This window comes from Andrena cerasifolii, chromosome 4 (genome assembly GCF_050908995.1).
Source record: "Andrena cerasifolii isolate SP2316 chromosome 4, iyAndCera1_principal, whole genome shotgun sequence".
Taxonomy (NCBI): Eukaryota; Metazoa; Arthropoda; class Insecta; order Hymenoptera; family Andrenidae; genus Andrena; species Andrena cerasifolii.
Window position 1 is genome coordinate 12,566,357 of NC_135121.1, and position 15,983 is coordinate 12,582,339.

General features: G+C 44.7%; 1 protein-coding gene across 3 annotated transcripts in view; it reads left to right on the forward strand.

The window, feature by feature from the left end:
* Sima (HIF-1 transcription factor component sima) overlaps positions 1 to 15,983 on the forward strand; it is a 53,175-nt gene that overhangs the window by 9,286 nt on the left and 27,906 nt on the right. For all 3 annotated transcript variants that reach the window (XM_076811096.1, XM_076811095.1, XM_076811094.1), the window contains exons 2-7: positions 1,130 to 1,317; positions 1,848 to 1,996; positions 2,068 to 2,253; positions 2,346 to 2,581; positions 2,664 to 2,770; positions 6,016 to 6,163. In XM_076811096.1, the coding sequence (XP_076667211.1) occupies positions 1,130 to 1,317; positions 1,848 to 1,996; positions 2,068 to 2,253; positions 2,346 to 2,581; positions 2,664 to 2,770; positions 6,016 to 6,163 (1,014 nt within the window). The remainder of the gene's footprint in view (positions 1 to 1,129; positions 1,318 to 1,847; positions 1,997 to 2,067; positions 2,254 to 2,345; positions 2,582 to 2,663; positions 2,771 to 6,015; positions 6,164 to 15,983) is intronic.

A 15,983-nucleotide genomic window follows, 5' to 3' on the forward strand; every position in this document is an offset into this window, starting at 1 on the left:
CGTGACCAGATCACTCTGATGTAAACCTCGCCTATGAGTCGGTATTTACGCCGTTCTACCTATGCGCCCATTTTGCCCTCTAATTACAGTGTGCCAATTTCCGTTGCCCTCGACGGTGGCCGAGCGCAGACACCGCGCGGACCCGAAGGGTGCCGTTTCGCGTTGCGAGGATTTAGTCTCGTAGATTTCTCAGGGTTACAGGTTTCGCTGGTCACGATTCGATAGTTCGAGGACAGTGTTATGTAATAGCAAGAAAAAAGGCGTTGCTCGCACCTTTCGAAAGCGTTCTGCGTTAATGCGTTTTTCGACAGCAAGGCCTGATTTAGGGGGTGGACCAGGGGAACTGCCTAGAGCGGTACATTTGGCAGAAAGACGAAATTAAAATCAACGAAAACCAATAAAAAAGTAAAACTTCTTGAAAGAGCGGTAAGAAAGTAGGTACCTAATACATGCTTGAATTTAGTATGAAAGTTATAAATTGTTTTCAATCCTCATCCGTCCTTCAGTTCCCCAACTTCATTTGCCCCGTTGGTGTCAAATTGGCAAAATGGTACAAAATCAATATAACGCGAAGATGAATACTTAAACAGTTGACTTTGCAAATTCTTTTATTGAAATTAAAAGATGAGATTTCAGTATAGGGTAAAGGACTCAATTACTGTCACCTTAAGCTATTTTACTTAAAATAACGAATAAATAAACGTTGTAAAGTCATACAAAAAAAGAATTATGTAATTTAACCTATAATCTATACTATAGATTATATACTATAGTTTATTTATTCGTTATTTTAAGTAAAATAGCTTAAGGTGACAGTAATTGGTCGGGTGTCAGTAATTGGGTCCTTTACCCTACATATTCAGGTATCGCAACGCGCACTGTGTACATTTGCAGTTTGCGTCAAACTGATAAAAGGATTGCATGAGGGTTAAATCAGCCATACCTAGTATACCCATGGACAGAGGTGAAGAAATCCTCAGTCCGTGGCAAAAATTATATCTAAAATATAAAGGGCAGCAAGAATCATTTTGAGCTAAATCGGGCCCTGTTCGACAGCCTTCCCTTTATTTTGGGGCGACCGAGGTCATGGACTTTGAGAGGTGAACGCGTTTCTTTGCACGTGTTGCAGGAGCAATGAGAAGAGAAAGGAGAAGTCTCGCGACGCGGCGCGATACCGTCGCAGCAAGGAGACTGACATCTTCACCGAACTGGCGGCCGCACTTCCAGTGCCACCGGAACAGGCTGCGCACCTAGACAAGGCCAGCGTGATGAGGCTCGCCATCGCCTACTTGAAAGTTCGCTCGGTGGTCGATTCCAGTTAGTATCAACTTTTTTTCCCTAGCTGCTCTTTACCTCTTCGCGAGCTCCACATTCTGAGGCAAACTTATGTCTGTTATTACGAGAGGGGCTCAGAAATTGTTCAGCGTTCTGTTCTACAGATATTATCGATTGGGTAATTTTATTTCCGAGAAAGAGATAAAATTCCTAAAGTAATTTTCTACTTAAATTTGTAAAGCAAATTTTTACTTGAATTTGTAAAATAATTTTTACTTGAATTTGTAAAATAATTTTTACTTGAATTTGTAAAATAATTTTTACTTGAATTTGTAAAATAATTTTTACTTGAATTTGTAAAATAATTTTTACTTAAATTTTTCCTAAACTAATTTTCTATTTAATTTCTAACATAAAGTAATTTTTTACTTAAATTTCTAAAATAAACCAACACTAGTAATTTCCCAAAGAAAAGTAAACTCCCACAATAATAGCCGTAGAAGCCCCGAAGCCATTACAGCCTAAAACCATCAGTTCCTTTAATCGACATACCATTTCTATTCTTTCCCCAGTGCCCGCTCCACTGGCCAAGTCCGAGTCATCCAGCGAGATGGACGAGCTGTCCTCGAAAGCGCTGAACGGGTTCATGTTCGTGCTCTCCAGCGATGGGAACATGGTCTACCTGTCGGAGAACGTCAGCGACTACCTGGGTATCTCTCAGGTACGTGCCTTTCGCGCAATGCGTTAATCGTTAACTCCTCGCGGCTGATTGCTAACTAATCGCCTCTTCAGATGGACATGATGGGCCAAAGCGTGTACGAGTACAGCCACCCGTGCGACCACGACGAGCTAACGGAGTGCCTATCCTCCAAACCCGTCGAGGACAACGACAAGCGCGTCTGCAGCTTCTTCCTGCGGCTCAAGTGCACCCTAACCAGCAAAGGCAGGAAGGTGAACCTGAAGAGCGCTTCCTACAAGGTTGGTCGCTTTCCCACCGGCCTCGCAACTGCAGCGGGACAACCGGCGGAAAGGGCACCAGTGATTGATTATGCAACGTTGTGTCGCTCCAGGTGATTCACTGCACAGGCAGATTGACGTACATCCGCGACCTCGTGTCGAATTCGTCGCAGAGCGACGAGGAGGATCGCGACAGCGAGGACGAGGTGAACGAACGCAGCTCGGGAGCCTCGTTGGTGCTAGTCGGCTGCCCCATACCGCACCCCAGCAACATAGAGATCCCTCTGGGACGCCACACTTTCCTCTCCAAGCACAGCCTCGGCATGAAGTTCACGTACGCCGACGAGAAGTGAGTACAGCGCTCCGATAACTCGGCTGCCTTCCAGCGATCATCGTCGATTAAACGAGCCCTATCTTCTGCGGTTACCTAGGTTGGCTGAGTATCTTGGCTGGAACAGCGAGGAGCTGATGGGACAGTCGGTTTTCGAGTTCCATCACGCCCTCGACAATCTGGCTCTGGACAAGTCTTTCAAATCACGTGAGTAGAGACGTCAATTGACGGTCATTTGAATAAACGCGCTCGTCGCCGACCCACTCTCTATTTGCGGCACGATCGCTTCGCGCTCCGCTCGGCCACTTCAACTGCACTTCGGCCTGCAGCGATACTTTTCCACTAGCCTCCTTTCCTATGAATCCTCCGAAATACTAGCGCCTTTAATCCGTTAGCTGGGTAGTTTCTCGCGTGATTGATAAGGACAAGGTAGTTATTAAAATTGTTTGACGAGTTAACTCGTCCTGCTCGGATAACGCGTTAAGTTCTCCTTCGCGATAAGCTGGTGCACCTAATACACGGAAGAAAGTCGTGTCGCGGCATCGATCGGCGATGGTACCAAGGGGAAAGAAACGAAGTCAAGTTGTGGGCGGTGAGGGTTCTGCTTTACTGCGGGCCGGGTGGGCGACACTATAAAGGGAGATCTTTCGGGGACGGTAATCTCTTATCAGGACTTTAGGAGCGGAGCCTTTTAGGAGTTCGTGATTTAATTGGTAGCTGGGATAACGGTGTATCAAATATTTCACGGCGGAGAACGTCTTACGAAACGCGGCTCCATCTCACTGTTCTTGGACCTTTCCTTGCTTCCTATCCTTCATTAACGGAGCAAAGGATATCAGAGAAAGTGACGTTCTGGTTCTGAATCCATAGACAACTATTAAAATCGAGAATGCAAAGTAATTGCCAGGGTGGTGTTACAAATTTTCGTTTGGTAAGGGTAAGCGAGTTTTAGAAATGTTGTGTCTTACAAGGGAAGATCCCGAACCCGAAAATTCAAAAAAATTGGAAACTTCGTGAATATCTAGGGGATTTCCTGCTCACTACGAAGCAACTTTTGTTTGCTGCTCAAATTCACTGGGAAGGGGTGAACTTAACCCCTGAAAATTCGGCTGTTTTCCGATTTTGTGTTATAACTCGCGAACTGTGAGAGATGGATAAAAAGTTTCAAGACAAAAGTTACTCCTTTTAATTTGATTTATCGTTTGGTAAAAAAAATATTTTACAGTTCACGAATTATAACACAAAATCGGAAAATAACCGGATTTTCAGGGGTCAATTACACCCCCTTAGAGTGAATTTGGGCAGCAAACAAAAATTGCTTCGTAGTGAGGAGGAAATTCCTTAAATATTCACAAGGTTTCAGAATTTTTTGAATTTCCGGGTTTCGGGATGTTCCCTTGTTAGTGCCAGAACAATTCCTTTCCCTCGTAATCTCCTTTTGCCCCTCCATGGGTGAAGGACCGAGTCGATCCCTTCGCAGACCTCCGATACCCGTGTCCACCGTGGGATGCTCCCTTGGTCGGCAATCTCGACCTCTGCATCAGCGTTCGAGACCACCCTGCGCTAATCTCGCCTCTCGTCGACTTTTACGCGAAGGGGCTGATATGTGCGACCTCCGAACCGCGATAATGGTGCTCCCAAGGAGGCGTCCGAAAGATGCAGCGACGCAGATAAGGCGGTCCACGAACGGTATCGAAATTCCTGATGGAAACCAATAAATTGGACCCTCCGGTTCCCTGAAACGTAACCAGACACAGAGTTGGCCATTATTCGAATAAAACTTTCAAATAAAGTGAAGATATTCAAAAGTTTTATTCAAATAATCTTCGAATAAAATGAAGTTATTCAGGAATAACGAATCCCTCGATTTATTCGTGACTGACGAATAATTTTTCGACCAATGAAATCGTTATTCTTTATTCATGAATAAATCCTGCGATTTATTTGTTACTAGCTGCATAAAAGAAATAGCCTATAATCTAATCTGGGACGTGTGTAATGTATATTCAAAATATCATTGAAATCCGTTCGGCCGTTTATGTGTGAAAGAAGGACAAAAAACAAACAGACAACGTTTCATTTTTATATATTAAGTAGGGATCCGAAGTAGGGTAATTGCGGGAGAGATGCCGCACTGGGAGAGACGCCGCACCTTCGGTATTTCAGGGTTATCGCTAATGAAATACAACACTGTCGATTTTATTTGCTTTAGGCTGTTCGTTTAGGTTAGATTAATAAGCGAGAACGTGTTTCCATTATTACTTTTAAAGATTTTGCTATATTTCGAGGCAAGCCAACAGCACTTTGCATCAATAGTTATACGTCGAGTTTATTTTTGCTATCGTAGTAGTTAAAAATTCATAGTTTTTCGTGATACAACTTTTGTAATACGTTAAAGGAACTCTGTGGAATATTTCTTGGCCAGAATAGGTCATATTCGACATAGCACTTGGAAATCTTCCGGGTATTTGGGATAGATGCCGCACTTTTATGCGCACTGTATCGGAAGGTACCTAAGTCGACTAAACGATGCTTTTAATGTTAAAAATACAAAAAGAAGTGTCTCAAAATAGATACCGTGATGTCTCAGGGCAAATTATTTATTTTTTAATCACAAATCTGATAATCCGAACATATTTGTGGGCTTTTTACTCTTTATGTGTAATGAATGTGGAAGGAAGAAGAAAAGACAATTAAATTTAGAAAAGCAGAAATAATATCTGCATCTATTTATTTTTCCAATTTTATTATATTTCATAACTGTATAAATTAAAAAGATGTTTCATTTTACTTTGCTTTTACTATTTTTTTTAAATAAAAAGTTAAAATTAACTAGCTTAAATAGAAAGTTAAAACGTTTTTCGAAATGCGGCACCATTCCCGCACGTGCGGCGTCTCTCCTAAAAAAAGGATGTTTTTAGTTAGAATTTTTTAAGGGTGACAAATATTAAAATTTTGATTTTCTTTAAAGCTAGTAGTAGGACAAGATGTCCAACTAATAATATGTATCCTTGGAGAAAATTTTCATTGCAAAATTTAGACACGGTGACAATTTTGCTTAAGATATGGCAACTATCCCCCAATTACCCTAAATGCTGCCCAACTCTGGCCAGAAATCGCCATGAAAATTTCCTTTTTAACTACAAAAATAAATGCTCGCTAGATGAATAACAAATAATCCACTACGACCGGTAAAAGTGAAAATTAGATGTCCCAGCCTCTTGCTTTCCCAGTTCCCTCGTCCCTGTCCGTGCAAATCACTTCCCCCATGAAGCAACCGTGCCGAATTCGATCTGAAAAGGATTGCAAATGCGGTCTCGCATCTTTCGTCATCCACTCTGCGTTGCGTGCGCAGTATTGATACACCGAGTCGCGTATAAAGGCGCAGGAAGCGCACGGTGCACCGTGAGTACTAGCAGGACCATTGATCCCACTGTTCCCTGTTGTTTCAGTGTTCAGCAAGGGCCAGTGCGAAACGGTGGCATACCGATTCCTCGGGAAACGAGGAGGCTACGCCTGGGTCGTGACGCAGGCCACCCTGATCCACTGTTCCAAGCAGCAGAAACCTCTGTCCGTCGTCTGCGTCAACTACGTTCTAAGGTAGGAACATCTAACTCCTTGCATGACTTGGTCGCTGAGTATCTTTCGCCTAGCTAGCTTCTATGTCGCATGCTACCCCCCTTGATAACTCTCTACTTTCCACGAGGATCACCTGCGATTCCGTGTTACCTCCAACGGGACTTGAATGAAAATTGCGCGCTGTTGCGTCGGGTAGTTCAGAAAATGGCACAATTCATCTCAACGTAAAAGCCTCCGAGAATTTACTCGTGTACATAGAATTCCGTATAAGAGAAACCGATGATTGTCTTAGCACTTTTTTGCTGCTAAATTTGCTGAAGGAATTCGCGAGCGGAGTCGTAAATATTAGCAGATCGAATGTACCATTCGCTTCGAGGCATCGGCGGCAAAGATGACGCGTTTTTGTCGGACATTCCAACGTTCCAGCGCGCCACGTGCTGCGTTCCCTATTTTCCCCGCCATTAGCTCGCGCGGAGAATTTCCTGCGTCTAGCGAACTCCGTCGGGTCGAACGGTCGCTAGTCACGCAAGGTAAGTGCCCCCTTGTTTTTCCCCAGCCTGCACGTGGAGCCAACCCCATTTATCGGTCAATCTCGCGTCTGCATCGTCCCCTGCTTCTTTGTTGTCCGCTCGCGGAAGATACTCTAAGCCGCTGGCGATCTCCCGATGATCTCCGCGGTTTACGACCCACTTTCCTCTCGGGAAATTCGGGTTCCGCCCCCTCCGAAGGGGGTGCAGTCCGCCCTGACGCAACCCGGGCGAGGCGTCGCGAGCACTTGCATCAGGACTTTCCACGAAACTCGCATGACTCCCGATTAGCTGTTCCCCCCACACGTTGCGCGCCTTTGTTGCCAGAGGTGCCGCAGAAGCTAGCTTCAGCGAATCGCGCGCCTTTTCACGCGGAAAGTAGCCTCGCGCTGGCAGCCGCAGGCGATAATTATGACGCAACGGAGGAGCGGCAAGAGTCGATGAGGAAACACACGGGTCACTTTCGTGGAAGAAGCTTCGGTACCGGGAAAAGCGAATGAACCGCGAGCAGGTTCAATATTTGAGAAGCAGCGGGGAAAAAGAATAGGGAGAGGATTGTTGTAGAAGGTATTCTGCGGGGTCGTTTAAATTTTCATGAGTTTCTTACTGTGCATAGTGCAGCGCGCGTGGTCAATTTTCTCATGGCTACTTTCTTTTCATTCAATCTCAGCTACCTTTCTTAAATTCTTACTTGCGCTTATGGTAATCCCAGCGAGGCTCAGATTCTTTATTGTACTTTAAAGTTTGTCTTCGAAGAGGTGAACGCTTGGGAAATAATATAAGTAACGTTCCGTGAATCATAACATTTATTGTAATCGTTAAAAATCCTCCACTGAGGAAAAGGAAGTCTAGGGATGCCTCGAAATCTCAAACTACTAGTGGCGTGAGGAATCACAAATGGGGCCTAGTTATGAAGAAAGCTAGCAGAGATGGGCAAAACATTTATTTAAAGAATAATTTAAATAAATATAATAGGCCCATTTGCGTTTCCTCGCGCCAGAAATATTGGAAATATTTTTCTAATAACGAATAAAAGTTTAAAAATTTATTCGTTATGTGTCAAATAAAGTTAATTCTTTTTAACTTTTATTTGTTATTCGAAATTTTATTTAATTACAAATTTTGTCCATTTCTGAAAGCTTAATTGTTAAAGAAAAGTAGCTCCCATTGGGTATATTTTATTTCTCATTACTGTTTTATAATGTTTTTTCAAGGGGTTATTTAATATCGAGTAGTATAATTAATATTATTTTAAAGTTTCTGTAGCTTTTGTTTTTTAAGCCTGAAATGGAACTATGGCTTGGTACATTTAATAATAGTATAATGTTGTCCACATCGTGATGATAAAATCTCAAAATCTATCGAACCGATTGCTTTATAAATTTTACAGCTTATTCTGCACACCTGTGACTCTCGCAGGGACTACATCCAAGTATTTTCATTGAGTCTAACCTACTTTTAAAATCGGAAATAGCAAAAGAAAAAAGTCGAAAAAACATTTTTCTTGCATGTTGCCCGCCATTTTGCTACTTTTGAAGATAAATCACTAATTACAGTCCGAGCGATAGCGACAGTCATACTGATCAAGAATCTGTTTGGATTTTTGGGTTCAGATAAGTCTAACAGCTGTAATCGCCTTCACGAGCGAGGCATGAATTTTTAAACATGTCATCAAGACCGCTTTCAAAAGCATTTAAAAAACAATAATTTGATTACTTTTATATGTTTTATTTACTATAGAAACATAGTTTAATAAATAGAAAGAACTTTAATTCCATTACTATAATTATTTTCTTCGCAATAAATTTCTGAAAATCGCTGAATTTATCGATTACATTCTCTTATAATCCCTTAAAAAATTCAGGATTTTTGTTAAAGAAAACTGTAACACATAAAGTAAAAAGTACTTCCGAAACAATTTTGTTAATTGCTTTTTCTCATCTGAAATCAAAATTCGAAACTTTTCTTAAAATGTACGAATTTTTCGTCATTTTGAGGGTTGCTAAGTAGCGTTCTGCATAGCTAGTCCCAAATAACTTTCACGATGTTATACTTGAAGAGGATCGAGGAAAGAGTAAAAGCTGCTATTAAAGTCTCTTTAACCGGCGAACAAACAGGCTTGCCGATATCCAGCAGCTCCTCTATCAGGGAACAAGTAAACGGCCCCCCGGTTTCATCTTCTTCCGCTTTCATCCCCCGGTAATTTCGAGCCCCAGCCATCCCCTTCGTGTTCGCGCGTGGAACGCCTCCGACCCTCTGAAACTAAGATGATAGTAGACCAGAATCTCGTGGCCCACATAAAAGGGTCCCCGACACCCCCGGCCGCCCCGCGCAAGCCGCTCCTCCCATTAAGTCCATCCAACCTCGCCGGATAGATTTCGCCGTCCTCTCCTTCCTCCGCGACATCCTCCGGGCTCTTTTTCCCGCCGAGCCTTCCATCATCCTCCCGAACCTCGTCGGTGGCCATTTCGCCGCTCCCCCGAGGGTTCCCCGTTTCGGCGATCTCGTTCCGCCACCCTGGGAGCCCCGAGATCGATGCTGTCGCACGAGGCACTCAGCTCGCGAGGGGCAGTCGCGATACCGAGCTGCACCGTCGATTATCGCGCGGACTGCAGCCTCGTCTGTGCTCGCACGCAGGGCAGAAGGCTGCGCGTGTTGCGTAACCCCACGAAACTTTTTATAACTCGCCAATTTGTTACGCAACCCCCCCGTTATCGGTAATTATGAAACGATGGGCGTGTTTTTCCTTCGCGCACAGTTCCGACCCGGCGTCGCCTTCCGAAAGACATGGCCCCTTGTGCCATTTACATTCGTCCAGGGCAACGTACCGCGGAGGTGAAGGGCGACTGGTCCTCGTGTCCAGGTCCATGCCCAATAATTACCAGCGACACGGAGCCCGCGATAAATCAGCCCGCAGCTACAAGCCGCCGGGGCCATTTCCTCCCCGTTTCGACTGCTCTTCGGCGTAGAAAGTAGAGCTGTTCGAGTACTCGGAAAGTACGAGCCGAGCCTGACTCGGCTCGAAGAACCGAACCGAGCCGAGTACTCGAAAAAAGCGAGCAACTCGAATAGAACCGAGCAACTCGAATAGAACCGAGCGGGCCGAAAGTACCGAACAGTCCGGTTTGTCGTGTAGTTTGAAGCTTGAATGTTTCAAATATTTTAGAATATGTTTATTTACTGGATAATGGTTAGTAATTATTATTATTATTATTTCGACTTTATTTATTTTCAATATTTAGAAAATACTTTCATTTGCAGTTTACATTTTAATTACTCAAATTATTACTGCGGTCCCGCCTTTACTCGTATCTTACTTTCGCCTCGTGTACTATATTTTCTGTTTAACGAGTAATAATGTCGAAATAATAATAATAATAATAATAATAATAATAATAATAATAATAATTGCGAACTATTATCCAGTAAATAAACATTCTAAAATATTCGAAACATTCCAGCTTCAAACTACTTGACAAACTGGACTGTTCGGTACTTTCGGCCCGCTCATTCTATTCGAGTTGCTCATTTTTTTTTAGTTGCTCGGTTCTATTCGAGTACTCGGTTCGGCTCGGAAACCGAGTTTCGGCTCGGTTCGCATTTCAAGCTACTCAAATATTCGGGTACTCGAACAACCCTAGTAGAAAGCAGGACGCGTGCAGGAGCCCGAGGATTGGGAGAGGGGGTGATAACGAGGGGGTAGCCTGCAGGAGATAGGGGTTGCGTCCAAGTATAACCGAGAGTGAAAGCTTTTCCGCGAAGGGCAGCTCGCCGGAGCGCAGGGCGTCTGCGCGCGTCTGGTCGCCGCGTAACCGATTCCCCTCGTCCCTCCCGCTGGTCTCCGGCGGTCGTCGATACTTCCTCAGCCCCGCGGGGCCGCCCGCGACCCCGAACGAAAGCGAGAGCACCGAAAGGGAGAAAGTCCGCTGGCGCGCAAACTCGGTCGCGCGCGCGCGATCCTCCTCGCCGTTTCCCTAAGCGGAACCGCTGCGAACGCAATACGTCCAAGCACCGCGTACGCTGCCGTTCCTCCTCCCGGCACAGTGGTCAGCGGTCAGTTGTCAGTGGTAGTAAGTAGCATCTCAGAGTTCTGGGAACGACTACCCCGCGCGGGAAAGGGTCAAGGGACCGCGGCTTGACGTCCATCGATAATAGGATACATCGGTGGTTCTAGATCGACGCTTCGGTAGCTCGCGGGTTCATTGAGAATTGGGGCTTTGAATGGCTGAGATCGGGAAAGGTGTACAGAGTGACTCAGAAGTGGTGAGCAAGTGATCCGGGTTGTATGGTAAATGTGTGTTCGGGGTTTTAGAATGTAGGGTGCCTGTAGAAAGTGGCTGTGTAGGTACTTTGGAAAGCGGAGGTGGTAGCTGTTTAATGACCCCTCGATTGTTACGGAGATGAACTATCATCTGTGGACCTCAGTGCCGTCTTAAGGCACGGACAACCTGGGCAGTCGCCAGGGCCCCATGTTAATCAGGGGCCCTCAGATAAAAAAGCCTGATTTTGAGGCCTAAAAAATTATAACAGTAAGAAACAACTTACAAAATACAGCAATGGCACTTTGTGTTCTTCAGGCAGGGCTTGAAAATTGTTATAATTTCGATTTCGGTTCTCCAAACGGTTATAAAGAATCTTTATTCGGAGTAACTGTTATGAAGAACCGAAATTTCCAACTATTATCTGGTTCTCCATAACAGTTTTAAACAGTTATTTTTCGGAACCGTTTCATCCCTGTTTTCAAGGCTTATGTTATATTGTTTAAAAATTTGCGTTGATTAATCTTCGCCCCGCGGTACGCCTTTTACGTTTAAACATTCATTTTGTTACAAAATAGGGGTAATTTTATTGATCGTTATCATTTTTATTCCTATGGGTGGGCAGGGGTGTTAGTGCATTGCTTTTCCCAGGGCCTGTAATGCGGTTAAGACAGCTCCGGCGATCCTCTTTGCTGCTAATGGACTCCGTGAGAAGGAAAATAGAGGATTGTACGAAACGTTGTAATTTGGGTGATTAATCGTGATCGTTGTTTGATTGTGAATCCTCGGACACCACTTTGCAGCCGCCCTGTATACGTACACTAGTAACACGAATAGGGAACGCGGTAGGGGAAGTATGCCTGAATCGCGAATCAGTTCTGTCGACTATTTATAAGTCACATGTGGAGTGAAGCATAGTTATTTATTCATTCATAAACTACAGAAGGCAGTGCAACTAGATTATTTCATTATATTTCATGGAAACTCTGATAGGTATAGGTGTTAATCTATTAACTATGTTACTCACTCGTGCAGTGCTGGATTAAGGGGATATAGGACTATCGAACGACTGAAATCGACGGTTTCTTGCCGGTTGGATTGCTTAGATACCAAATAATCAGCATACGGGCATTTTTCACAGCTTTTAATGTACGCTTTTACAAGTACTGTAAAGTAAAAACATTGTCAGAATGTTGAAAATTATACAAGTTATTTGAAGCTAAAGATAGTCCCGCGTATCGCGCAGCTGTAATCGGTGTACATAGTCCCAGGTGAACCAATCACCTAAAAGCAAAACGCTTTGGGGTGAGTAATTTCTACACTAATAGTTATCGTGCGAAATTCTGCTGGGCGAATTTAAACGAAAATTGTAAAAGTTACACACGAATCAATTTTTCCCCACATTTTTATGGGAAAAAATCGTCTTTAATCAGTTATAAAATGTTTCACAAACATCCAACGTTGATGCGGAAGTTCCCCGCGATAGAGAATGGAATTCTGCAGCTTCAGTTAAAATTTGAAGTGAAAATATTCATTCGTTCAAGAGTTATGATGTACACCGTGTTCGAAAATGTAGTTTCGAGATAAACGACTTCAAAGTGTAGTCTCTTACGCCAATACCGCTCTGCGAGGTCGTCACTCGACGGTGCACTCGATTACGTTCAGCGCTATAATTTCCGTAATAATTATTCGAATTTCTTCACGAACATTGTTGTAAATGTTCACAAAGCATGGCACTTTCAGAGCTGATAATAATAAAACAAATCGATTTTTCAAGATTTCAATATTCCTATTCCCCCTTAACCAATAAGCAAAATAAGCACGCGCTTGTGGCATCGGGGGCGCCATAGAAATTTTCTCAATTTTAAAATCTACCTTTTCTTAGAAGCACTTCTTAGTGAAATTTTCAGAAATGCCTAAGACAGTGTTTCCCAACCTTTTCCCAGTCGCGATCAATTCAATAAGGCGACGGAATCAGATTAAAATTAGGTATTTCAGAATATAATTCAATCTTTATAATATTAAAAAAAACCGTGGGGACACCCCAGAAAACACTTCACAAAAACAATTACACCGAAGTGATCGCCCTACATATTTGCGGCTAAAAATCTTCGAAGTGCTTGGGGCCTCTAAAAGTCTTCATCCGGCCCTGCATTTGTGGACCAAAAATGCCCCTGCATTCAACAACTTCGAAATAACGAATATTCTTGTCTCCCCCAGCAAATTAATATGCAAAAACGCAATGCATGGTCGCTACTAACGCAAGCTTAGTCTAACAATAGAGCACACCCGACAGGATTTCGCTGCGAGTGTGAAAGTCGAGGGATCGGAAGGCAGACCGGAAGGCAATCTTCCTCGACTGGGCACCCGAGTCCCTTTACTTTGCGTCCAGTGGAACACGATAGGAGTCTAGGCGAACTCCTTCCTTCGGTGTCTTGGTCCCTGAATAGCGTCGTCGTAGTCACTCGGGGGACGTTCAAGTTTCCTCCGTCTACTTAGCAAAGAGCCCGCTGGAAGCGCGACTTCCTGCTGCCCCTCTGAATTGGACCCGGGGGGCATCCTGGCGCGTAGACGAGCGCAGATTCGCGCGACCGTTCCGTCGAGAGGCACTCAGAGACGTGGCTCGCGTGTCAGCGACAGTCGGGTTATTCCGAAATCGGCTTTGCGAACGGGACGTTTCGTAACGCCTTTAACTCGCTCCCTGTCTGTGCGCTACAAGTGCCCGCGGCTTCCAATTATTCTCGTTCAAAAGGCACACGGTCGACCTACATTCCTGTGCGCATCGATTCCCCGCTCGAGGAAGGATATTTGTTAAGCGATCCGAAATCGTCGTAGACAGGCACGTGGAGTTTGTGGACGCAGAGCGAGGTAACTCGAGGACGTTTGTATCAGGGTACAAAGTAGACCGCGATACGAATATGCAGATAGCTCGTAGAATGGTATGCAGGCCTGGAGGATTATAAAAGGTGGCGCAGAAGTCACCGTCCGATTTACTTAATCTGTAACTTTGGTTTTAAATGAAACAACGTCGGCGTTTTTTTTTTTGTGGTATCGATCTATTTAGATTTATTAATTTTAATTTTGGCAGCAAGTTCCAAAGATAATATTCAACAAATCAGCTCCATTCGAATTCGTGCAGGGCTCTTATTTTTATTCCACTTTCCATAGTATTGTGGTTTAGATTTTCGATTTTCTGTTGAATATTGTACATTAATTGTAAAGCCTGTGGGTTATTTGGGTAAACCAACGCCTTCGAATGGCCCCAGAGAAAGAAGCCTGTGACGGTTAAATCGAGGGATCTGGCTGGCCATGATAAATCACGAAAAGTGTCGACGCAATTTCTCTGTGCTCTTGAGGAGTATACTTATTCGTATTTGTGGGCAATAAATTTCGCGAGTCTCTGCTATTGAAACGTCAAAGCGTCGCTGACGTATGCCAGGAATTATATAAATTAGGAGGTGCTTAACGACGATGACTTTTGCGCCACCCGTTAGTTGCCTCTGATTCTGTTATTACACGACAAAGAAATCCTGCTTCTCCAATTAACAGCGCGATGGAACGACTCCTCTGTCCCCTCTGCTGGCAGAGTAGGAGAGGCTGGTCACGGAGGAGAATATGTTTCGCGAGGCCTAGAATTGGTAGTTGCCTTTAGGTCGACGACTCGGCGAGCCTCGTCCCCGATAGCCGTTCGCGTTTTATCAGCGCGTCGACAGATAAAAAGAGCGAGGGAGCAGAGCGGGGTCGGTGGGATCGGCCCGCCGCGGTTTAGCGAGATGCCCAGGGACATCTCGGGTATTTCGCGAACGTCACTAAACGCGGCGACCGCGTGCCGACTCTCAAAATAATCGCAGTGTGTCCCGTACGTCAGCGACGCCGCGCGCCACAGCAGCCGCTCGGTGTGATCTCGACCCGATTACGCGACGACCTCGCGAGACGATCCGCGGGATCGATCGTCGCGGCTCTTCTTCTCTCTTTCCTCTTATCGATCTCTCAGCTCTCGGGCTCCCCTGTAGCTCGCCCCTCGACTACACGCAACTCGTATGGGATTAGGGGAAAGATTTGTGCGCCTAAGAGACTCCTGAGCTTGCCACTTACACCGCGGAGTCGCGAGTCTAGTCGAGGCGCCTCCGAATCGCTTCCCCTTTTCATGAAACGAGGACGCTCTTGTCCCATCCTGTATCAAAGAAACGAGGAGCACTATTTGGATGCTCCATTGATACAGTTTTATCGACACGATAATCCGCTTCACGGTCTTCGAAAGGTCGGAGGCTTGAGAAACTTCATATTATTATTATTATTATTTATTCAACGGGTGAAGACTCTTCAGTTTACAATAGACAGTTAATAAAGTTAACAAGAAACAGTGTGAAAGAAAGAACGAAATGACAGTACAGGAATAATCAAGAAGATAATGTAACTAATGAAGTAATAAAGTTGAAGTTACAGAGGCTCTATAACGATTCGCCAGTTAGTTTACATATTGAGCCAGAAGAGTTGTAAATTTTCATGCAGGCTCGTTAGTATTGAAGTATCCGTGCCGCGGACCGTGTCTGTCGCGCTTCTTCTCGAGAGCCGCGCGGGCGACCTTGATTGCACGGTCGATTCGGTTGCATAAGGATCGTTTTCAGCGATGACAGGAGTGGCTTGTAGGTTATAGATCCGATCGAGCGGCCCTGATCGGCGTCTATAGATCGGGGGAGATTGGCTAGTTAGAATGGCGGATAATAGGGGACCAGTTATTGAAAGAGCAACTCGTTATCCAGGGATAGAGGCAGACCACTGGGACAGGAAAGCTCTCTCTGGAGAGCGGCACCAGTTTTTTTTTTGTGAGTCAGGAGGTCGAGGCTAGTGATCTCGAGAAATTCGCGAAACGGAGAAACCAGCATCGACTTTCTGCAGAGTTGGGAGTTCACGATAAGGTGACCATTCATCCTCGATTTCCGGGGACAGGCTCTGGAACACGATTCGTTTCTCGGGAAATTTTTGCCCCCAATTCGGAATTTAAGGTCTGCTAACCTAATCATTCGTCCCAGATTTTCGGTAATAGTCCATGAT